This window comes from Limulus polyphemus, unplaced genomic scaffold, assembly GCF_000517525.1.
Source record: "Limulus polyphemus unplaced genomic scaffold, Limulus_polyphemus-2.1.2 Scaffold881, whole genome shotgun sequence".
In the NCBI taxonomy this organism is placed as follows: Eukaryota; Metazoa; Arthropoda; class Merostomata; order Xiphosura; family Limulidae; genus Limulus; species Limulus polyphemus.
In genome coordinates, this window is record NW_013666491.1 from 83,745 (window position 1) to 107,847 (window position 24,103).

At 31.8% G+C, this 24,103-nt stretch overlaps 1 protein-coding gene across 1 annotated transcript in view; it reads left to right on the forward strand.

The window, feature by feature from the left end:
• Positions 1 to 24,103, forward strand: part of LOC106461021 (protein timeless homolog) — an 82,080-nt gene that overhangs the window by 10,130 nt on the left and 47,847 nt on the right. The window contains exons 4-11 of the mRNA XM_022387829.1: positions 3,269 to 3,449; positions 6,736 to 6,878; positions 8,799 to 8,913; positions 9,085 to 9,149; positions 10,902 to 10,970; positions 12,683 to 12,947; positions 21,253 to 21,470; positions 23,416 to 23,519. Coding sequence (XP_022243537.1) covers positions 3,269 to 3,449; positions 6,736 to 6,878; positions 8,799 to 8,913; positions 9,085 to 9,149; positions 10,902 to 10,970; positions 12,683 to 12,947; positions 21,253 to 21,470; positions 23,416 to 23,519 — 1,160 coding nt within the window. The remainder of the gene's footprint in view (positions 1 to 3,268; positions 3,450 to 6,735; positions 6,879 to 8,798; positions 8,914 to 9,084; positions 9,150 to 10,901; positions 10,971 to 12,682; positions 12,948 to 21,252; positions 21,471 to 23,415; positions 23,520 to 24,103) is intronic.

Here is a 24,103-nt window from a genome sequence, read left to right on the forward strand (position 1 = left end):
TAAAAGGCTTAATAACATATATCAAGCAGCAACCGAGTACAAAGGGCATAACTAGAAGAGATAATTGTTTGGTTTACTTCTTTATTTACTATTCTATGTTTTAGGAAAAGTAACTTTAATAAGAACTTATTTCAAAATAGTAATAATCTATATACATATATAATAATTGAAATGTGACTGTATTTTACATAATACTAGTCTACTAAAACACAGCCAAGACAAGTTACTTTGTACAGACCAAAGGTCACCTTTATGTTATTTGATACAGTAACATGAGTGTACATGAGCCTCGTCATTGTAACTTCTGTATTGTTAGCCAGGCATGAGTGAAATATAATATAATAAAAATAATAAATATATATAAATGTATTATGTTATGAGATTTAAGCTATTTTGTTAAACATTTATGTTTTCGTATTATAATTTGTGTTCATTCTAGAATGAGAGAGGCATAATTTATGTTTATTTCCTAATTTTTTATGGTGGTTGCGAGATTGTTCAAATTTATCGAACCTATACATAGACTATTTACTGAAAATAACTAAAGTTTTTCTTAAGAAATGTTTGATAAATATTTGGACATTATAAAGATTTTGAAATTTGCTGATGCACAAAAGTATTTTTAATGTTAAGATGAAAATTACTTTGCATGATAGATAGGTAAGATATGAAAATAAAAAAAGGCATAAAAGAAACATTGCTTTACAAACCTTGAGATTTATTTAGATATTTTGCATATGAAAGCATTGTAACGTTTACTGATAAACTGACAAATTTTGTTAACATTCACTTATTAAGTTAAAAGTTATAGCATGAAAACTATAACAAGCACAAAATGGTTACAAGGTCGGTCCCAAGGACCGAGCCCTGATTTAAAAAAGTTAAGACATTAAATAAGTATGATGTACATCTCCAGTGCTTATTCAGATTGTCTTATTTGTTATGATTGTCACAGTTACCCATGATTTATTCACTGAAATGTCAGTTCTTTATTTTATATTTGTTTTTTGCAATTATACTCTTTTTAAAGTATTTAACTGCAAGAGTTGTAGCTTTAGTGGTATTAGTTTGTTCATTAGGAATTATTTTCCACTTTTACTTAATAGGGAATGTTTTCTGTCCTGAATATAGTCTACTGTTATCATTCCTCATAATCTTCACAGGACAGCCATCCATCTTGGGATGGTTTTTGTTACTTACATTATTTAGTACCTTTTTCTGGTTGAATCCAAAAGCTGCAAAGTAGTTTATGATGTTACTGACATTAAATGCATTTGACATCTTGTCTCATTTCAAAGTTATTTAATTGGGAAACTTTAGTGTTTTTGAACTACTGTGTTTATGTGGATAGTCTGAAGTTCCATTCCTTTCTATTAAAAAAAAGTTCATTATAAGTTTGAAAGCTGGAAGTTTAAAATGTAAAGGAAATGTGGGATCTGGTAATTTCAGTGAAAAGTAACAATAAATTCTATATTCTGATTGTAGTGATTGGTTTTAACTTTTCAGGTTGATAAATAGGTTTGTCCAAAATGAGAAGCCCCCCCAGTGTCACAGCAATATGTCTGCAGATTTATAACGCTAGTAACTGGGTTTCAATACCTGTGGTTGGCAGAGTACAGATAGTTCTTTGTGTAGCTTTGTGCTTAACTTCAAACAAACAAACCAAAATGAGAAAAAGTTAGCAACGGTTGGATTTAAAGAATAGCTGATTTTAACACCAATAATTTCACTAGGCAAATTCTCCACTGGAAACAGAATGATTTTTTTTGTAACAGTGAGACTGAATAGCTGAAACAAGTTCAATTTATAATTTTTGGGAACAGTATTGGTGAATTATGAGGACACATAGAAACTCAACACTAAACTTCTCAAGAAGTTTCTATTTTTAATATTTTCTGAAAAATGTTTCAAGAAGTTTAAACTCTGCTTGGAATTGTTTTTAGAAGTGGAGAAAGAAACCTAAATGTTTTGTAACTATAAGTCATTTGGTAGTAAGATAAGTTTGAAGAGAAGATCAGTCTTGTGGGTGTTTGGAAAGTTATGCTTTACATTTTGACATTATCCAAAAAGAAATAATGAGTTAAGCATTTTATAAGTAACAGTTTTTGTTGTTAAGCTCCCTCAGGAAATAGTAAACTTGTAGAGTTTTAACCAGCTTAAAAGATTTTTTGTCTGTTTCCTTATTTAATGTTCAAAATAGCATGATTAACTTTACATTTATTTTTTTATTTTTATTACATTCAAACCTAAATTTTCCTCACAGACAGAAGAAAAACACTTCCTCTTTTTGGATGTTCTCATTACTCAAAACTTAAAAAAAAATTGATGCATTTGACTTGTTTTGCCATTCCTTGGAGTATCAGGAGATTTTTATCCAGTTTCATTTATCTTATTATTTCTGGTTACTGAGGATTTTTCCCAAGTGCTCTAAAAAAAAACATGATACACCCCCAGGGCATATTGTATATGAGTTTACAGAATACCAAAGGGTATAATGGTGTCCCTGGAACATGGTGTAACAGGTCTTTTGTGTACGAAAAAAAGACTTTTACATAATTCTTTAATTGTTTGCTAAGTTTTTATTAAAGATGCAAACTTTATCTCAATATTTAATTATTTTAATTTTCACTCAAATTTTTTGCATTGATGATAATAAGAAATGAATAAAGGACCAATTGTCAAAGACATATAAATATTTGTGAATAAGAATTTAAGTAACTACATGTGTGACCAGTGTACATTTTAGCTGTGAAGTTACCTAAATTATGAAAATTAAGTTTTTTTTTTGTATGTGTATGCCTGAGAACATTCGGGAACATCCTTAAAGAAAAATAGTTTTCTCAAGTGAATCTTATATTACCTACTCACACAGAAATATTCCATTTGTGTTTCTCCATCAAACATTCATAAATGATAAGAGATCTGTTAAACAAGTTGGTTGAAAAAGAAATAATTTCTTTTAATTCTGTAATTATGATATTTACATTTGATTATGTGTAGTAATCAGTTTATTCTAGAGCTACTGACTTTTAGTGTAACATATCAAAAAAAAATTTCTACAGAATGATTGTAAAATATGTTTACAAAAAATCAGTAAATTTTAACTTGTATGTTTCTGTACATCCAGTATTTCACATTTATGTATGAAAGTTCCAGTAATGTATTACTAGTAACAATTTCCTGTGAATATTAAACCAGTTTCAGTAAACTATTTACACAAATATCAGTAATTAATTTTTTTTAAACTAATTCATGATTTTTTTACTAGATTACTTGTGAACATCACCAATCCTGCCCTTCTTCTTTACCATGAAGAGCTTCCTGAAGAAAAAACAACAAGAAACCAATATTTAGAAGTTGTTGGCCAACTTCAGGTGTATAAACAGGCTTTTGCAGATGCTAAGGTGTGGGCAGTGTTAACAAAAAGGCTTGGAGACTTGTTGCAATTGGTAAGCTGCAGAAAATATTTTTGTTTTTGTTCATTCACTTTCCTACATGTTTGAAGGTAGGAATGAAGTTTTATTGTGAAAGCAACTGAAAGTGTCTCAGAACCTTTTTTCTGAGCTAATTTTCTGAGCTATTATTTGCATACTGAGAAGTCCCACAAGTGAGTTACTGTACAGGAGAAGAGTGTGAGGTCTGATGCAGATATTGAAAGAACTATGGACAGCAGAAGAGTCAGAAGAGAGGAACACATACAAATATGTGTTGGACCTCAGAAACGGATTGGAGGAGACCTGTCAACTCATTCAAGAAAGTTTGTATGCAGCCCAAGGCAGTTAGAAGCACTTCCATGACAAGATAGCTAAGGATTGACATTTAATGGACTGAAAAAAAAGTATTGACTCTGCTACCCACAGACAACAAGTGGTTAACAGAATGGACTATAAGATGAAAGTGAACTTGAAGACCATGATCTACCATGCCAATCTGTTGAAGAAGTACTTTGAGAGGGAAGAAGACCTAATGGGTACAGTCAATGAGGCACAGATGTACATTGCAGGTGTGGCTGTTGTATACACAGAAACAAGAAGATGGTGGCCTTGTCATAGAAGATGTCGACCTAAATCTGTTGGGTGGAGATGAAATGTACAAAGATGTCAACATCAATGAAGAAATAACTGGCAAGCAGAGGAAAGAGGTACAAGATCTACTGTGTCAGTATGTGGATGTCTTCACAGATAGAGCAGGCAAGACAGACCTTGTGCAACACAAGATCAAGACCACATCAAGGTGAAGCCCTGCTAGATGCCCTGTATGATAAGAGACCTGGTGAAGCAAGAAGTTGATGTAATGTTATAAACCAGAATCACTGAGCCTTCAAATTCAGCCTACTGTTCTAGTAATCGTGAAGAAGAGGGATGGCTTTAATCGCTTGTGCATAGATTTCTGGAAGCTGAACTTTTTGATGAAGTTCAACTCCAAACTTTTGGGCAACCTGTGGCAACACTAGATGGGGCCAAGTTCTTTACTAAGATCAGCCTCAGTAAAGGTTATTGGCAGCCTTTGTGACACCAGATGGATGTTACCAGTTCAAGAAGATGCCATTTAGGTTGGTCTACTGAGCAGCGATATCCAACTGCAGCTGGTAGCAGGACATACAGGGTAACCTGATTTTCCTCACTGGAATTATGCTTTCCCTTGCTTTACGTATATACTTCAACATTCCAGATAACTTTTTCTTCAAAACACTAATATTTTTCAGCCTTGCACTTTTATTTATATTATAGAATAGGAGAACTTACAGTGTTGCCTTCCCTAAAGGTGTTGATTTTAAGTGACATTTGCACTGAATTGTAACAAGAGGGACAGGACTTTTAGCCTAATAACCAGGGGCATAATTATTGTAAATATAAATTGTATCATAGATTGAGAACAATCTGCTGTATTTTATGAGTGCTGAAAGAAGTACACAGAACTGATCAAGTTTTAGAAACATGTACACTTGTTTATGAACATCAAAGGTATTTACAAACCAATGAAGGGAATTTATCACTGGTATCTTATTCTAAGATTTAGAGATGTGTTTGTAATAGTTAAAAATGTTAACTTACGTAATCCTGTGGAGAATATATAAAGTATTTGTGTTAATTTTACAGAAATACACAAATATAGAGAGTAAATGTAAATCAGATTTTGAAAAGTGAATATTGAATTTTAGAATATTCTGTATGTTCCTTACCAGAAGTAAAGCATGAAAAAAAGAGGTATATTAAAATTATCTATTCATCATCTAATGATCACATATTACATTACATTGCTGAGGTTCTTTCTTACTGAATTTAGGAAAAATTTTCTTCAATGAGTTTATTTTCCAGTAAAGCATCACTTATACATATACAAAACATGTATTTCACTGAAACAGTTACTATTTTTTACATGACTTAACTGGGGTATTTCATTATTTTTGATTCAGTCTTTGTCCTCTGTGCATGCATTATACTTGCCTTAGCCATTTTCCTGGGTAGACTTTCATTTTTCTTAATCTCGTCTTCTTACCTGTTGCTTCACCTCAAGAGCTATTTGAGTCTTCATTACTGAATTCAGAAGCTGGCCAGTTAAGTGAAGACATACTCTGTGAGAATAAAAACTATTAATGTGTTCACTTGTTTTTTATTTCAGTTTTCTGGGATGTCATTGTTAATTCTTTTCTCATCAAGACATTTATGAAACTCAGTTTTGTAGATACTTGTTTCTTACTTTATGGATATCAATATACTTGAATATTGTTATAGCTTATTGCAGCATTGCTGTAACATTGTGAAATCTTTCCAGCCACTAGCGATTATGATAGGCTATGTTTAGGTCCCTTATCATTTGTGGTATTTAAAAAAAGAAAATAAGCTTTATATATCTCAAGTGAAAGCCTATGGTTTTTCTATTAGGCTGATTTAAAAAAAAACATATCTCATTATATCCCTTCAATAAAAAATATTTTTCTTTTAACTAATTCTTCCTGCTTATAATCCAAAATAAAAATAAAATTCACATTTTGCATTTTTAAAATGCTTCCATAGCAGATCAACAACAAACATAGGGTTTCTTTGGCTTCTTAGAGCAACTTACACTGTAGATATTGGAGCCTAGTCATCCTCAAAATTCCCAATAGATGTTATTTATCATATTTTTGTTGTCAAGTGCCCATTTTCAGTCCTTGAGCTCTGTACTTATTATTAAGGTTTTGAAAATGTTTCTCTTCACCATCAACATGAGTAAGCCTATCAAGAAAACACTGAGAAAAGCACAGCATAGTGGCATACTAGTTATTGATACAATTTATGAGGTGCAAAAATTTTGTAAATGAGTATTCCTAGTTTAGAACACAAAATTGAAAGTTCTGTTTAAAAATGTTTTATTTATTTATTCATACATACTTAATGCTTCTTAGAGCCTCTTAACTCTGTATATATTGGAGCATAGTCATCCGTCAAACTACCAGTAGATGTTATATGTCATATTTTAGTTGTCAAGTGCCCATTTTCAGTCATAGAGCCATGCTTTTTGAAAATTCTGTAAACATTATTCAGGTTTTGAAAATAAATTCCTTCACAATCAACAAAAGTAAGTGTATCAAGAAAAACACTAAGCACTAAATGGTGGCATGCTAGTTATTGATACATTTTATGAGTAGCAAAAGTTTTGTAAATGTATATTCCTACTTAAGAACACGAAATTTAAAGTTCTGTTTAAAATGTTTTATTTATTTATCAATGCATACTGTTTTCTTTTACGTAGACTTGGGAACAGAGACAAGAAGAAGACAAAACAACGATTGAGAGAATTTTAATTTTGGTTAGAAATGTTCTGCATGTTCCTGCAAACCCCACAGAAGAGAAACGTACAGATGATGATGTCAGTGTCCACGATCAAATATTATGGTGTGTTTTATTCAAATTTTGCTTTATAAAACTGATGTTGTAGTAGTGAACTTGCTATGAATAATTTATTGTTTTACATGAATTTTACAATATTTTAGAAAAGAGATTATTGGTTTTTAAAACATTCTGTAGAAAAAGAGAGATCATGATATTTATTAAAGTTATCAATTTCTCATTTGATGATTTACATGTTACATTACATAGCTGGGGTTCATTGTTATTGAACTCTGGAAAAGTGTTTTACAAAATTTATTTTTTAGTAAAGCAAATTCTATTTATATTCACATAAAAAACATATTTAAAGGAAACAATTATAATTTTTAAGTTGATCTATCTTATGGGCTTTACATTTCAAAGCTGACTGCAGAAGCAGTCACTAATGGTCAGACAAGAAGGAGAAATGAAAAGTTACTCACTTGTACTTTTTTGTACTGCATGTTGAAAGCTGTGAAGATTTGGGGAGTTGGGAAATTTAGATAATGTGGAGACTGGTGTTCAGGAATTAAAGGCTGATAAGTTGAAACCTAGACCCAGTTAAAGAAATACACCAACAATAAACAATCACTTTTAAGATGTTTTCTTGTGGATAATATAAAGAAACAAAGTAATAATTGAAAAAGAAAAAAATATGTTAAAAATGTAAATGTTTGGTATGCTGAAACATCATTAGAAAGCAAAAGGCAAAACCACTGATACGGAAAGCTTTTATGTATTATTTTGTACTTTCTTCTTTCCATTTTTTTATGTTTTTTCTTTTGTATACTTATTTGTCTTGTTTAATAAATGTTTATTTAGAAGGTAGTTTTTAAAAGTTTATTTGAGTTTTCTTGTTTTATGCTTTGTTTACTCATTAATGACTGCTTGACTTAGTTTCTATTAATACAGGATCTCTCCCTCAACCAAAGGTGAAGTAGTGTTTATGAGTAGCAGGGCAAGAAACAAGAAATTCCAGTAATTTTATCTTGGAGGTGTTGAATACATTTTTGGGAAGTCTGGGATCTGCTTTATCCAAATATGCAATCCATATGATGGTAATATATCTCAGTCGGGAGTAATGAATAATCAAAGAGACACAGGGTTTTGGAGTGATCATACTACTTTACTAGCAGTGTTAACATACACAGATTATTATCTATTTTTCTGCTTCTTAAATCAAACTATGCAATCTTCATTGTCTGTCTGAGGTTGGAGACCTTGTTCTTGATCTTTTGGTCTAGTGGAAAGCTGCTATTGCTATCAGTAATGTCTTTGTCAGCACCAAACCTATTTTTGAGTGCTACTACAGCATCTTTGGGCTTGATAGAAGGATTTGTCTCAAAAAGTCTATCATGGTCATCTCCATAGTAGCTGCACAGCTTTCTAGTCAAATGTTTTGGAACCTTGCACATGCATGTAATAGAGGGAATAATGGTGATTAATGATGATATGTCAAAGAGTAGCAAAGTTTCAGTCACTGTCAGCAGAGCTTTGAGCCATCTGTTGAATATTTGTTGTGCTTTGTTCTGATAAACAGATGCAATGATGAGTGAAGAAAAGGAAGGCTCACGTGACAGACCCATAGGTTACACAACAAGAAGTATTGTTATTAATTGTGGGGTTTCTGCTGATGATATGGCCAGTCACAACCAAGTCTACTTTCACTTGATTTTGAAACTTTAATTTGTAATTGTCATATTTTATTGTATGCTACATCCTTTATAAGTTTCCTACAAATTTCGATAAATCCCAGATTTTTTATGTGTGATCCCTGCCACCAAAACTTCTGGTTGAGGGAGAATTCTTATATTAAAGTCTCCAAGTAGATCAATATCTTTATTTTTAAATGCCACGTTTTAATGTATTTGCTTAGATATTTAATTTTTTAAATTTCCTTTTAAAGAGTTACTTTATGATATTTTGAATTTTTTTTTTTGAAATCAGGGCATTACATCTATCAGGAATGGAAGATCTTTTGCTTTATATAGCAACCTCAGAAGAAGAAGACCAGTTCTGTTTTCACATACTAGAAATAATATCTCTCATGTTTAGAGAACAAGTGAGTACATAGGTTTGAAATTTTACTAATTTGGCTAAGAACAAAAGATGTTCAACTTTAATGATGTTTTTTTGTATTTAGCTTTTAAAAATATTTGATTAGAGTATTCGAGGTATAGTGATAGAAGGAAATATATCTTTAGATGAGTAATTTTTTCAATGTTTGGTTTAGAAAGCTGAACAACTTGCTTTAACTGGATCAGCTCGGCCCCAATCAGAGAAAGAAAAAGACATAAAGTAAGTGAAGGATTGCTTGTTGACTTTGCTTAAAATCATTAATCATTTCCAAAATACTTAACTTTAATAGTAATGCAATTACTGGCCAAATTACAGCCAAGCAATTTTGGAACCCACAGGTAGTCCATCAATTTGATCATAAGTTGTTTCATTTAAAACCAAAAATATTATTTGAATTAGCCACTAAATACACATCGAGTACAACATTATAAGATCGTTATATTAACTTTATAGCAAAATCGAACTTTTAAAATAACAAATATAAGTATTGTTGTATCCTAGTAAATGATTGCTTGAGTGAGTGGCAAGATAAAGTTAATGTCAATGAACCTTTGAAGAGCCCCAAATGGTTAAAAAAAAAAGGCTGCATACTACAGGCTTGTTTCATATGGTTATTATACAGGCATGCAAAGAAGAAGAACAAATACTGACAATGAAATATTAAAATCTGCAAACGAAAAAACGTTTTATAATACACAATTAAAATCTTTAATTAAACTGATTAATGGTTGTAAAAGTCACTCTACGTAATAATAAAAGAACACAATATTATTTATAGCAGTTAGTGAAAAAACCACTGTAAAAGGAAAATTGTCAGAAGTCTGATATTAGAGAAACTAGTTCTACACATTTGTGCATCCTCTTGAGTCTCACGTTGTCTTCTGGAAGGAAAAATCTGGTCAACAAATGCCTACGTGACCCCTGATATTGGAATTCCCTTAAGGACACAGGAAGTTGTTAAGTTTAAAGTGACCTTTTAAGTTGTTTCCTGCCAAAAAACAACATGAAACTGAAGAGGATGCAAAAGTCACTCTACTTAATAATAAAAGAACACAATATTGTGTATAGCAGTTAGTGAAAAACCACAATAGACGAAACAAACTGTCAGAAGTCTGATATTAGAGAAACTAGTTTCGACACATTTGTGCATTCTCTTCAGTCTCACTTTGTCTTCTGGCAGGAAAAAACTGGTCAACAATCATCTACATGATCCCCTGATTTTGGAATTCCCCTAAGGACACAGGAAGTTGTTAAGTTTAAAGTGATCTTTTAAGTTTTTTCCTGCCAGAAGGAAACTGAAGAGGATGCACGATTGTGTCAAAACTAGTTTCTCTAATATCAGACTTATGACAGTTTGTTTCATTTACTGTGTTTTTTCACTCTACATGTTTCAAATTATGTGAAACCATGTTGAAACATGTTCAGTAACTTTTACAACCATTGATTGGGTTAAATAAAGATTTTAATTCTGTATTATTAAACATTGTCATTTATGGATTTTAGTATTTTAAATATATACTCAAATTCCTTGAATTTTAACCTTTTAATATTGACAGTATATGGAATTTGTCACATATTGGCAGCACATTGAATACAGCTGTTGATTGCCATAATTTCATAATACTATTAGGGTACTTATTTCATTTACATTTATATTGTTCTTCAGGAAAAATTTTAGTAATTTTAGTATAAAATGTTTCATTTGCTATTTTCTGCACTTTTGCCATTGACATTTTAAGTGTATGATGCATGTTAATAAGATTTCAGAAACACGTGACCTTGATTGATCTCCATTATATTTGAAGGATAAGCCCACAACACCTTATTCCAAAGAACTAACAGTTACTTTGCTTTATCTTTCAGTTTATTAATTATTTACCTACTAGTGGACTCTAAGTCACCTGGATTACACATACTAAAGTGTTTACTCTGATTAATTTATGCTACAAATATATTAAACCTTTACTTTAGGGAACTTACGAATATAAGGGACCAAGAGAAGGCAGAAAAGAAAATCAACCAACTGAAATTGAGTGGACGGTATGACTTACAAATTTGCAAGATATGTTATAGGAACTAATTTGACCATACAACATTATTGACCAAGGTTTAAATGTTCCTAGAAATATACGTTTATTAATATTTCTTACATTATTTGTTAGGTTTCTCCAATCGTTTGAGGGAAGATATATAGTGTTTCTATTGGTTTTATCAATGTTTTATAAATTTTAATCACAAGTATTCTTTCATCATTAGTCCAAAAGCCCAATTTATTTAATTTTGATTATAATTTCTTTGTAAATTTGTCTCGAAATGGTTGAATAGTCAATTTTGTACATATTAATTAGATGCTCTGGCTTCTGATTTGCTGAATTTATTTTATATATATATATACTTGTGTTGTTTATAGATCATATTCAGTTTATTATTAGTAATAATCTATTGTATAGTTAGATAGGTACTAATGTAATTAATATGGAATGTTCAGAAGTGTTTTAAATTCTCTGTTTCTTTTGTTTGGCATTGATGTATGTCTGAGTTTGTTTAACCATATTTTTCATAATTTATTTTACTATTTTGAGTGCTTCTGTGTAGATGTTTTTGTCACAAATTTTTCATATGTGAATAATCTATTTCCTTATAAATTTTAATTTTGACCATGAATTTCTTTTTTTTTTTATTCTTTTCTTGCTACCTCAGCAAATGTTTTTACATTGTTAATAGCTTATCAGTTTCTGTGTTATAAAGCAATATAAACTAATGAAATATTGAACATACTTATGTAACTACTACTTCCACTTAAAACCAGTTAAGTGAAGAATACTTTTCTTTTCAAAATTAATGTGTTGTTAAGTTGCATAACTTTGAATAACTATAAAATCATAAATTACTACATTAAAAAAGAAAAGAAAAGAAAAATGTGTCTGTATGCCCGTTGTTATCAGCAGACATGGACCATTTTCAGCAGGACAAAGAATAATAATATTCTAAATATGTTCATCAATTTTGATGAAAATCTGGTCATTTTTGACTGCATTATAGAGCAAAAACAGTGTGAAAAATCTGTCCCCATGTTAACAGATAGGGATTTTGTTTATTTCCGTGACCTTGCTGTAACTTTGATCTTGACCCTCCAAAAACTAAATACTTCTAAGTTGGGTCATAGTTCAAATGTATACCAATTTTCTTCCAAATTTGTTGAGCTGTTTTTGAGAAATCTTGCTGACAAACACACAAACAAACAGGGGTGAAAACATAACCTCCATCATGTTTGGTGGCAGAGGTAATAATGTATAGCCATTAAAGATTAATACTGTCATGAGTTGGTTACATGGGACATTTTTACTCTATATCAGCTGTTCAGTGGTGGTATACTTGTCCTTAAAAGTGTTTCATTGTTGCTGTACGTAACTATTAATAACTTAATATTTCAATATAAATATTTCCAACTAAATGCAAGATTTGATATTCACATTTAAATTTCAGTTCTGTTTCTTTGGAAACTGAGAACAATTTATAGTTGATATAGTGAATTTTTCCTATAATTTAACATTGAAAATGGAACTGGTAAACAGACCTAATAAAATTTATAATAATTTCTATTGGCTTTATTACTAATAAATAAGAAAGCAAAGCTCATCATGTTAAAATTATTTTTGATGGTCAAGTTAATTACTGAAAACCTTTATGACAAACTTATAAAACATTTTTAGGAAGATGAAAACTAGTATTCTTATTTATATTTATTTCAGGCATTCTAGGTTTGGGGGAACATTTTATGTAAGAAATGTCAAGTCCGTCAGTGACAGGGATGTAATTTGTCATCGAATTCTGACTGATAATCAATTTTTAGATTTTGATCAAGGCAAAGCTTTTAGAAAAAAGCCCAAAAACAGGAGACCTCAGCAGGATTTTGACATTACCAGAAGGTCTACATTGAGCATTCGTCTTTTCTTGCGTGATTTCTGTGTGGAATTTTTGAACAGCGCTTATAATTCTCTCATGTTCTCTGTAAAGGTATGAATTATTTTAATGTTTGTAAAATATCTATTATGTAAGTTTCTAAAGCAGTGAGAATTTTATGTGTTTAATTATTCATAAATTATTCAGGCTTGAAATTAGTGATTGCTAGTCGAAAAAAGACCACTGAGTTATAGTATATGTCCAGTGATATTCAAGGAGCATTGGCTTCTTTTTATCAATTTATAATCCAGGTATGACTACAAATATTTAGAACAGTTGTACACAATGGTCAAAATCATTAAAAAAGTAAGGTGGCTGCAAGCACAACATTTATCACAAACATAGAACTAAAACTTGATAATATATTAATGAGTATGGTATGATAGGCCTGCAGTTGTAACTATTCAGATGATCAAAGTCCTTTTTCCTTACAAAACTTGTGGTTATTAAAGAGTAATGTATTCAAACAACACATCTACAGATAATTTTTTATTTATAAACTATAACAGCAAAATATAGTATGTTAACAATACTGCCCCAATAAAACAACACAGTTTATTGTTAGAACCAAGAATTTTAAAAAGGATGCTGGAAAACAGCACATGAAGTCTGATGCTTACATAAGTGCATTTATTGCTCATGATGAAGAAAAAGAAATGAGTCAGGAGATATAGAAGAATGTCTGCAAAAATGTGAATCTGATATATTGTTGCGTCATCGAGATCACATGACTACAGTGACGCCACGTTTCTAGAACTATCCCGTATCTTGGCGAATGCTCTAGTATTTGCTAGATATAGGGTAGTTTGGTATATATAAGAGGGGACAACGTGACGCGAGATGAAGGTAATGTGTGTATAGATAGTGAGTAATTGAACTGCAGTCAGAGAGCACGAGAGACGTTACAGCGTTTGTTTAGCGCGATTGTTGAAGTTGAGTGTATCGGTAAAGTTATATTCGGAAAGAATAAACCAGTTTTATTAAGCAAATACTTGTGTCGCTAAAGTTTCGTCGGAACGAAGTTACGGGAAGTTAATTAACAAACGGAGACGTAACAATATTTAATAAAATAGAAAAGCATTTCAGGACAGAACTTCAGGTAGACAATGATATCTCAATGGGCACAACCTATTGCAATTATAAAGCAATATATGATGTTCATCACTAAAATTGCTAGTACTATGCATGATAAGTGACAACAACAACTACAAGTTACTGACTTCTTTTTTTTTTATGATTGATAGCACAGAAAAAGAAGTATTGTATGTTTGTATAATAAAAGCTTATCTTCGTATTGCACAGCTCAGGTTTGTGGATATTAAAAATGCCAAACCTCAGAGGGTTCTGGAAACATTGGCAGTGGCATTCCAAGATTTGTTTTTAGTCTAAGTAACTTAAATCCAAGAGAATAGGCTTTGGAGTGGATTGTGCAAGTGTCAGTTTCTGCATTAGACATAGTGTAGGCTCACAGTTAGCACAGATGTACCTTGGTTTGTTCAAATACACTGTATGGCCCATATGTTGGATCTCATGCTGACAGACATTTTTAAGGTGTCATACCCAACAATAGTAATTGAAACCCATCTTCCTGTTCAACAGAAATTCTTCAAAGAGGCATAGAGATGTAAATGAGGTAGTAAAAGTAATGGAAGATTACTTCTCAAAGCCCAGTAGTTCTATTAGAACAAGATTGATAGAGCATAACCAAATTGCTCTTTCCAAACGTCTGAATAATGGCTAGGCATAATTGTTCTTGGAGAAGACAGGGCAATAGTGCATGGACTTCTTTACATAGTAAATTCAAATAGTATAATTGGTTTTTACATAATTCTACTTCAATATTTTTATAGAGAAATCAGTAGTTTCTTTGTTGTTTCAATGAAATTACAGCCCAGTGTCTTGACCAGTGTCTGAGAGTTAACAAAAACAAAATGTCATTAGCTATCAATGATGTCTTGGGCAAATGTTTTTAGAGGTGACCAAAAGTACTGGCCTTACCAGAATCAACATCTCACTGCTCATTTCAGCACAATGTTACACATTTGTGTCTGTTACACCAAGGCTTTTGTAGGTGAAATAACAGTGGTAAAGACATACATTGGGCATATTGGTCATCTGTTTGCTGTCATTTGTCTATTGTCTGTGTGATAGTGTATAAGCCAATATGATATTGACAGAGAAGTCTTTAAGAACATTCTCAAAGTAGGGCATCTCTGCAATATTCACTCCAGTTTACTGCTGTAACAGGGACTTCACCACCATGAAGAGAATAAAAAGAAATTAGTACTGTAACCTGGACATGGACACAAATGCCACTGTCCAGTTTATGAAGATTACTATTAATAGTTTTGAAGAATAAGGGAAATGGCAAACTAAAAAAGCAGTTAATAGATGGTGGTTTTCTGGTCAATGACTCCACAGAACAGACTTTCACTCAAATAAACATTTTAAGACAAAGAATGGAGGGACACAAATTGTCAATAAATTTTCAGGCAATGTCAGCATAATCTTCAAATTCATAATGTAAATAGATGGTAAATTTCATAAAACAAGTTTTTATTTTGCCAGTAACTTTTAAAGTAACTGACAAACATTTCACATTTGCCAAAAAAGTTAGTTTCAAGTTCAGATAATACTTCTTGATTGCTGAAAAAGTTGAAGGTAAAAGTATTCCATATATAGTCCAATTTATTTAGTTAAAGAGTATATTCTGTTTAAAATTGTTATTTTTGAAATACTGCTAAGTTTTGTTACTTGAATGGGTAGTGATGATTTGAAATAGAAGATATGATTATTGTAAATATGTAAGAAAAATCATAGTTTATATCTTCAAATAAATGAAAAATTGAAAGGCACTTACTTGAGACAAGCACGTGTACCTACTTTCTTGCAAACTTATCATTATGAAAAGTGTAATCGAAAGCTAGCATGAGTTGAAAATTATGTTATTGTCTGTATGGTAGTTTGTGTGTGCTGTGCACAAAAGTATTTATTACAGTGTTTTACTTCTAGATATGGCACTCACTGTAAGCTGTGTTTGATTCACAAGATAATATACCATATGGTACAAACACAAATATCTTTGAAGATTTTACTTAAGAGTCTAAGACTAGTTAAAATATTTTGGAAATTTATTACATCCAATTTTCAGATGTCAATATCTTTATATTCAGTAGATAATGTATTGTGTCTTTCATAACTAGTAGCCTTGTAGTTGACTTAATATTAAAAGTGTGTATGCTATGAAAAGTATTAACAATCATGTGGAAATGTACCAGACACTAGTAACATAAAGAACAACTCAAAATAATGAGGAACTAATTATGAAGTTAAAATTTTATTAAAATAAGCTTTGAAGGTACATGCTGTGGTCTTTTAGTTTATTTAAGAGAAACTAACAGTCTGAGTTTGCATAATTCAGAATTGAAATCTACCAGTAACTTGATATAATGGTTGAAGAAAATACAGTTAGGAAGTAGGGTTAGTATTTTAAAACATGTATTAGATATAGTGAAATTACTGGAAATATTTTAATTTGTGTAAACACATTTCAAAAAACTGTTTCATCTTTGCTATTTAGCTTGTCAGCTTTTCACTGGAGCTTTCTAATAAGTAGTACATTTTGTCCTGAAATTGTTTTAAATTATGTATTTATTTTTGAAGGTATGGCATAGCATTAATTCAAATTTAGTGTAGGAGTTAAAACAAATACTATTTTTTATATGAAACAAAATTTTTACTAGTCATTATTAACGTAATAAATCTTTTTGGTCACTAAATTGTACTTGAAATAGAGCTTGAATGCCTTTTGTAAAAAATATATAGTAATTAAAGGCTTCAGGAAAATCTCAAGGAGATTTTTAATTTAGAAAATAATTATAATTTAATAATGTATACAGTGGTGAACTTGAGGTCACTACATTGTATGTAAAACTCATGTTGTTTACAAGTTAATTCAAATAGTTAATTACATTAGACATTAATGCATTCCATGATATACACTAAATAGATTTTTTTCCTAAGAAGTAGGGGTAATGGGATTTGACTAGATGGTATAATGTTTTCAAATGAAAGGAAGGGGAAAAAAATAGTTCCGATACAATATTTGACTTCCTCTCACAAAATAGCTTTTCTTGACTAACACCGCCTTCCGTTGATGCAAATTTTCAACACTTGCCAATAGCCTTCCACCTCTTGCTTTTGCATATCCACATGTAAATGACTATGCAGCAACTCTCCACCAATAGGAGTGCAATACAACCCCTATCATTTGCACTCGTTAATCACTTCTCGATTGGCAGTAGAACTGTACAGACGTGCTTGTTTTTGCTTGCAAATTTGTTGATCTTTTCCTTTATACTACAGATTGAGTTTTTTTACTATGTTTTTATTTCTTTATTTACAGGGACCTTTTTGCTAGTATATTGTGGATCCCACACTGTGGTGAGTTATGCCTGACCAGGTATAAATTTTTTTTTTTAAATCTGCACTGTCCATTCTGTGACCATACTTGATATCTCAATTATGCTGTAGCTTTTCCTACCATGGGCCTGAGGTACAAATCCAGATGTCACCAATTGTGGTTGTGTGTCTCATTCAAATGTCATCTATGTTGAAACGATTACTTCACAGGATTAGGTTAAGCATGCCGTAGAGATAGGGTTTTCCATAGGACCACTAGTATTTCTCTCTAGTGGTCTTTTGCTTCATAAATCTGTTTGTTTGAGATTGTACACTTGTGGACATATATGAGTAAAGTAGACAGGTATTGCTGTCCATCTCTGATGCTTGGCATTGAGACTCTTCCTACTGGGTGTTGGCTGTTCGACTCCGTCGACAAGGTAGCTCTGCTTTTCAAAATAGGGTATCACAGTCACCCATTGCACTCTTTCTAGTGGAGTGTGGGAGTCCTTGCTACTTACCAGTTTCTAGCTGTTGAGGTGGTGGACCATGGGAGGCTTGTCCTCCTGAGTGATGCATCATACCACTCAGTTGAGAGAAGGAAAATGGCATTTTGTGGGTGTCAATGGCATATAGCACTTCATACTGTGGACCTGATGTACAGTTCCAGATACCGCCAGGTTTGGTTGTAGCACTAAGCTGTATTAATGTATATATATATATCTGACAGATTGTTTTTTCCCACCATGGCATTCCTCCTTCCTACCATCCTTTGGATGTACATTCCCAGTGGGTCTGGTGTTGGTTGGAGCTGGCCCAGTCATGATTAGAATCATGTTTCGATGGTGTGATGCCGTTATTACTGTGGACCTGATGTACAAATGCTACCTACCATCCTCTGGATGTGTTCCCGGGGGGGTCGGGTGTCCGTTGTACACGGTCCAGCTAACCAAATCCTAACATGTGTTCTGGCAAGTATCCCTCCTTCTACTGCAGACTGGATAAAAAATGCCCAATGCCACCAGGTTTTGGACTGGAAATGTACCTGAAGTTTTCGGTTTCTGTACCTACCGTCTGCTGGATGTTGGTTCCCGATGGATCTGGTGTCAGTTGTAGCTGGGTACAGCACATGTATTTCTACTTGTGTACAGTTGGGTATCCTCCTCCTACTATGGTCTGGAAGAACCGTACCCAATGCCAACAGGTTTTGGACCATAGATGTTATCCCACTGAGACTTTCCTTCTTCCTACCATCAGCTGGATATTGGTTTGTGGTGGAACATGTGTTGTTGGGTTGGAAATGCATGCAAGTGGGGCTGGATTTTGGTACAGAAGTTCATCTTTCCTACCAATTTCTGTTTCGAGATGAAGAGATAGGTGATCTTCTGCCTATCGCGGAACTGTTTTACAATTCCAGATTCCGCCAGGTGTTGGATGAGGTTGAACTACCACTACAGTTTGTCATGCCCTAGCCACTCAACACTCAAGGGTCCCATTAACTGGTAATATGTATTATGGGATTTTTTCCTGTTTTTCTGCCTTTTATGTTTGTGACACAGTCATAAAAGAGAGAAGAATATACCTGGATCAGATGTAGTGCAGTCTCCTGCTGAGATGTGAAATTTTCTTTTTTGGTTCCACACATCATGGTCTCTCTTTGGGTGCTTCCTAAAGGAGGATAATTTTTTCACTGGCCCTCCACCAGTTTAATGTGGAATTCTAGTTATTTTGTGGGTGGATGTAAGATATTGTATTGGAAGTTAACATATTCCTAAACTGAAATTGTATTTCTGATAGATACTTACCTCCGTTCACATATCCCACCCAGCTTCCTCACTTCAGGTGATATGTGGTGTAGGTCTTCTAACCAATCTTCAAGTGGTTAACAAATGCAACTATGGAGAGGATGCCGGTTATGGTAGGAGTTGTGTCATGCTCCTATTGGTGGAGATCTGCTGCTTAATCATTTACGTGTGGATATGTCTGCACAATTATGAAACTTTTAGTTCTTTTAAGCTAAATGACTAAGGTAAAGCTTTTTTTTTTTACTTTTTCCAAATCAGGTGGCTTTCAATTTATAAAAGAGAAGCATTATATAATTGTAAGTGATGAACTTATATTTATAATTTTTAAGTTTCAATACTTCATCTTTCTAGCTTTTTTTATTCACATGTATGACATCAGGAGTTTCTGATTAACTTTTAAGTTACTGTAGGCATCACATTTCAATACTTTAAAGCACTTGTAGTTTCTGGATAGAAACCCAAAATACTTAAAATTCAAATTCAGATACTTGTTTCTTTTGGTGTTGATTTGTAGAAACATGGCAAAATATGATTTTGCTGACAGAGCTCAACTGTTAAGGAAAGTATATTTAAGCTTTGTCTTGTTTTCAGTAATTCTTCTTTTTCTTGTGGCAATATTGATAGTTGGTGAGTATTCTCTACCAAATTCCTAGAGTTAGTTTTGTATCAATCAACAAAAACACAACATTTTTGGGATTATCAGCAAAATTATTTTGCCTACTTTGACATTATGAAATTATTAAAATAAAAAAGGTAGAGAAATTTAATGGTCAAAGTTTCATTAAAGCTTATACAATTTAATTTTTACTCCTCAATTCATTTATAATTGTGAAATATTTACTAGAAAGTTTTATGTAGATCTTTGTGTTCCAAATGACCTGATGTAAAGTTTTTTTTTTCTGATGTCATTAAGGGCTTCCTTCTTTGAAATGTTGATTTTACATCTATAATAGTTTTGCTATATAAATATTCATTCTCAAAGATTGTAAAATATTTCTTTACAATATTACTAATAAATGAATTACACTGTTGTGCACTTAATTTTGGTTGAAGTCTAATAAATATTATCTTCTGTATTTTTATCAACATAAAATCTGTCTGATGGCTAGTAAGTATGTTTAAATATGTAAGGGGATGTATTATTCACTTTGCTAGGGCTTTTAAACTGACATTTACTTATAAGCTTATTACATTTGTTTAGTACGTGATTCACTATACCTGAAAATAACATTGATTTCCAATTTGCATATTATATGTGAGTTTAAAGCCACCTAGTAATGGATCCAGTATAATCTAAAAAATGTTTAAGACATTTATATTCATGGACAACATTTAAAGTTTTTAATATACATATTATATCTTTCAAGTATGAAAAATTGTTTCCATCTACATTTAAAGTTAAAAGATACATTTTAATTCAGCTTGAAGTTAAGCACAGTGGCACAATTTAATATAGTTGATTTCTAATTAAAATTTCATTTTTACCTGTATATGGAATAACTAAAATAATGTTTTGTACAGTAAAATTCCAATGTGGTTGATTACGAACTTTCATACCATTCAAATAGTCATAAATATTATGATTTATAATGCCTCCTGGGAAAACATTTTTAGGCAAAAGTTTTTTTAGGTTATTTATGTAATAATTCATATGTACTGATTATATTGTTTGCTTGATGAATTAGTATTTTTGCCAGGTTCTTCTTAAAAAAATAACTGGTATAAAAGTTAAGAGTAGAATGTATTTAAAATAATTAAAACAAAATCAAAAAATTGTCATGAAATATTCTTGGGGGTATTGCACTGTCACATATACAGGTGTTAAACATGTTATCTATGGTGCCACTGTGCACATGTGGTGATATGCCACTACAGTAGCACATGCATTTTGTTCTTATAAAATGTGATTAACCTATGTAGCTAAATGAGCATGTAATAAATATTGCAGCAAAAAAAAAAATGCTGTATAAAAATTAAACTAAAGAGAATTTAAATTTGAATTAAAAGAAAATTAATTTAAGATAGTTACTGTATTGCTCCAATAGATTATATTTTCTTTGCTAATGTGATATTCCAGAAAAATCATTAGTTTAAAAATGTCTTAAATTCACTGTGAAAAGAACTGCTCAAAAGTACTTTTTATTTCATCACAGGATAACCTTTCAAGACAGAGGGCTCAAGCACATGATGAAACGTATTATTTATGGGCAATGAGATTCTTCATGGAGTTTAATCGCTTATATTCTTTTAATGTGAGCTTTGTGAGTGAGACAGTGTCTATCCAGGTATTTCATTACATCCACACCCAACTAGAGAACTACTATGAAATGATGATGACAGATAAGCGAAAGTTGGTTCTGTGGTCTAGAAGGTAATTTTTTTTCTTTAAATTTTCTTGTCGTAGTTGTTTCTGGGGGCAGTAATCTATTGTCATTAAGTTATCCTGTTTAATGGTGATCAAGATATAAATAATCTATTAAAATCTTGGAAATTATTTTTGCTTAAAAAATTAATCATGGAAAATTTGATAATACAAAAACCTACACTAAAGATTAAAAATTAAAAATCTGCCAGAATGTGATACAAGTTAGAATGACAATTCAGCATAGTACAAAGGGTTGGGTACAATATAGTGAAACAAATTTGAATATGTAAATATTTAAGTCACATGATAGCCACTACCAATATAAAGTTTCAGTGGATATCATGTATCAGAACTACATTTAAAATGTTTTTTTTTTTTCAGGATAGTGTGATGTAATCAAAAATTTATTGGTTTTTTGGTAAGGGTTTCTAACAACTGTTTCCAATGAAAAATATTCATACGTTCGTATTATAAAGATTTTTCAGGTTAGGGATTTAAAATTTCTAAGATGGCGATATATTTTGTACTTAATGGCATTGGAAAACAAAGGAATATGGGTCAATTTTGGGCACCAGAACTATCCAGAAAGAGACCTACAACATGTCATACCTCGAGCTGTGGTAAGAAATGTATGGTGTCGTGTAACAGGTGAGAATCCATGAGAACAAAGGCCAATGCCAAAAGTCGTCCACTTGCTGCAGGCAATGGTATGCAACATAATCAAGAAGAATGTTTGGAAAAGTGGCAAATGTTTCTTCCATGGCATATCTGTTCAACCATCATATACCTCAGGCTTTCAACCGGCTGAACTATATGATATGGGTATTCATACTATTTCATATGAAGACATACTGGTCAGGTTGCCACATGCACTGCCTATGGATTTCTGTTTGACCAGACAGTTGACATGAGTGCTGGAAAATGTCATCTTTGTACACTAAATGGATTGTGAAAAGCATGTAGAGAAGAGTGATGTTTTTTTTTTCAGTAATAGCCTTAAGAGGGAGCTGCCCCCCAAGTACCTCAGCAGTAAGTCTGAAAGCTTATAATACTAAAAACCAGGTTTTGATACCAGATTTGGGTGCAGCACAGAGAGCCTGTTGTGTATATTTGCACTTAACAACAAACAAACATACTAAAGAGGATGTCTTATTCTGTTGAAACTATTCTATAGGGCTGTTGTCAAGATCCATGATTTTCAGATAAAACACATACAGACTGGGACCATGGACTTTAATGATGTCTTGAGGCTCCCAAGTCATTTTGATATTACCTACTTAACCTCTGTATTAGTGTTTTATATTCAATTCATGGTGTTTTTTATTTAATTCCATTTGATGAAAACATCACTAATAACATTGAGGAATAAAGCTGGCTTGTTACACACTGTAATGCTTGACTTTAAAATAAGTTTATTTTTTGAATTTCTAAACCCCTTACTTAGTTTTTAAATTTTCCTTAAAGTTTTCTTCTGTGAAGGGGTACTAATAATTCTAGGAAAATTGTATAATAATTAAGCTAAACAAGTTATATATATATATATATATTTATAAAAAATAATTATCACTTTTGAAATATTTATAGAATCATAGAATTATCTATGATTTAGTATAAATTATCTTATTTTCAAATAATTAAACATTCATTATTCCTACTGAAGCCATGATTTGCATACTTCTCTAAAACTTGTAATTTTATTACATTTCTTGTTAATGCTTTAAAGATTGATTTAATGGTGATATTTCTTTGAAGTTGTATCAGACTTATTTGCATAAATTTATGAATTTTCTTTCAGCCATTGTGATGCAATTCTAGTTACAATGGAACATTTAAATCTAGATCATCAAAGAGGATTTTAGTTTCTTAGCCTTAAATACATTGCATTTCTACTTTCTACAATACTGCTTTTGAAAGAAACTTATCTCAGTTTTTCACGTTAAATGTTTGGCAGAATTCATCTTGCCTTGAAAGCTTATCAGGAACTCTTGATGACATTAGCAGTCATGGGAAAAAGTCCTGAAGAAGCAGTACAGAAGAGTGCTAAAATCATAAAAGGTAAGCTCACCTGTTAACGTACATTATAACATATCAGATGATATTTTTCAAGTTATAATATATCGTGCAGACCATGGAAAGATGAAAAATGTGTAGATGAGCTTTACCTTTTCAAAAACAATTATGGTGATAAACTTGTATAATCTTATAAAACATTTTTGATAAAGAAATATTTAATTCAAGTTAAATTTAGACTTCTATGCACTTCATGGGAGCCTATTTGCAAGCTATATGAAAACCTGAAACTTTTCATTTAACGCTATTTGTTTTTGATATTGTTACGACAACGGAAGTCATGTGATGCTGCTGGTGCATTTGACGCTGGTAGCGTGCGTGAAATATCTCAAATGTTCATGAAGGCACGAGTGCAATCGAGATGCCCTCTTTTTAGTATATAAGCCTGGCGAGAAAAACCAGTGGAATAGAAGATATAGATAATTGAGTCAACCGAACAGTAGTGACGTTGAGCCATAAATTGTGTTTTGCAGTTGTCACATAGAGTGAAGTTATCGAGCTTGTGAATCGCTGTGATTTATTGTGTGTGTTATAAAGGCTGTTAAGTTTAAATTGACTGTGGAAATTCT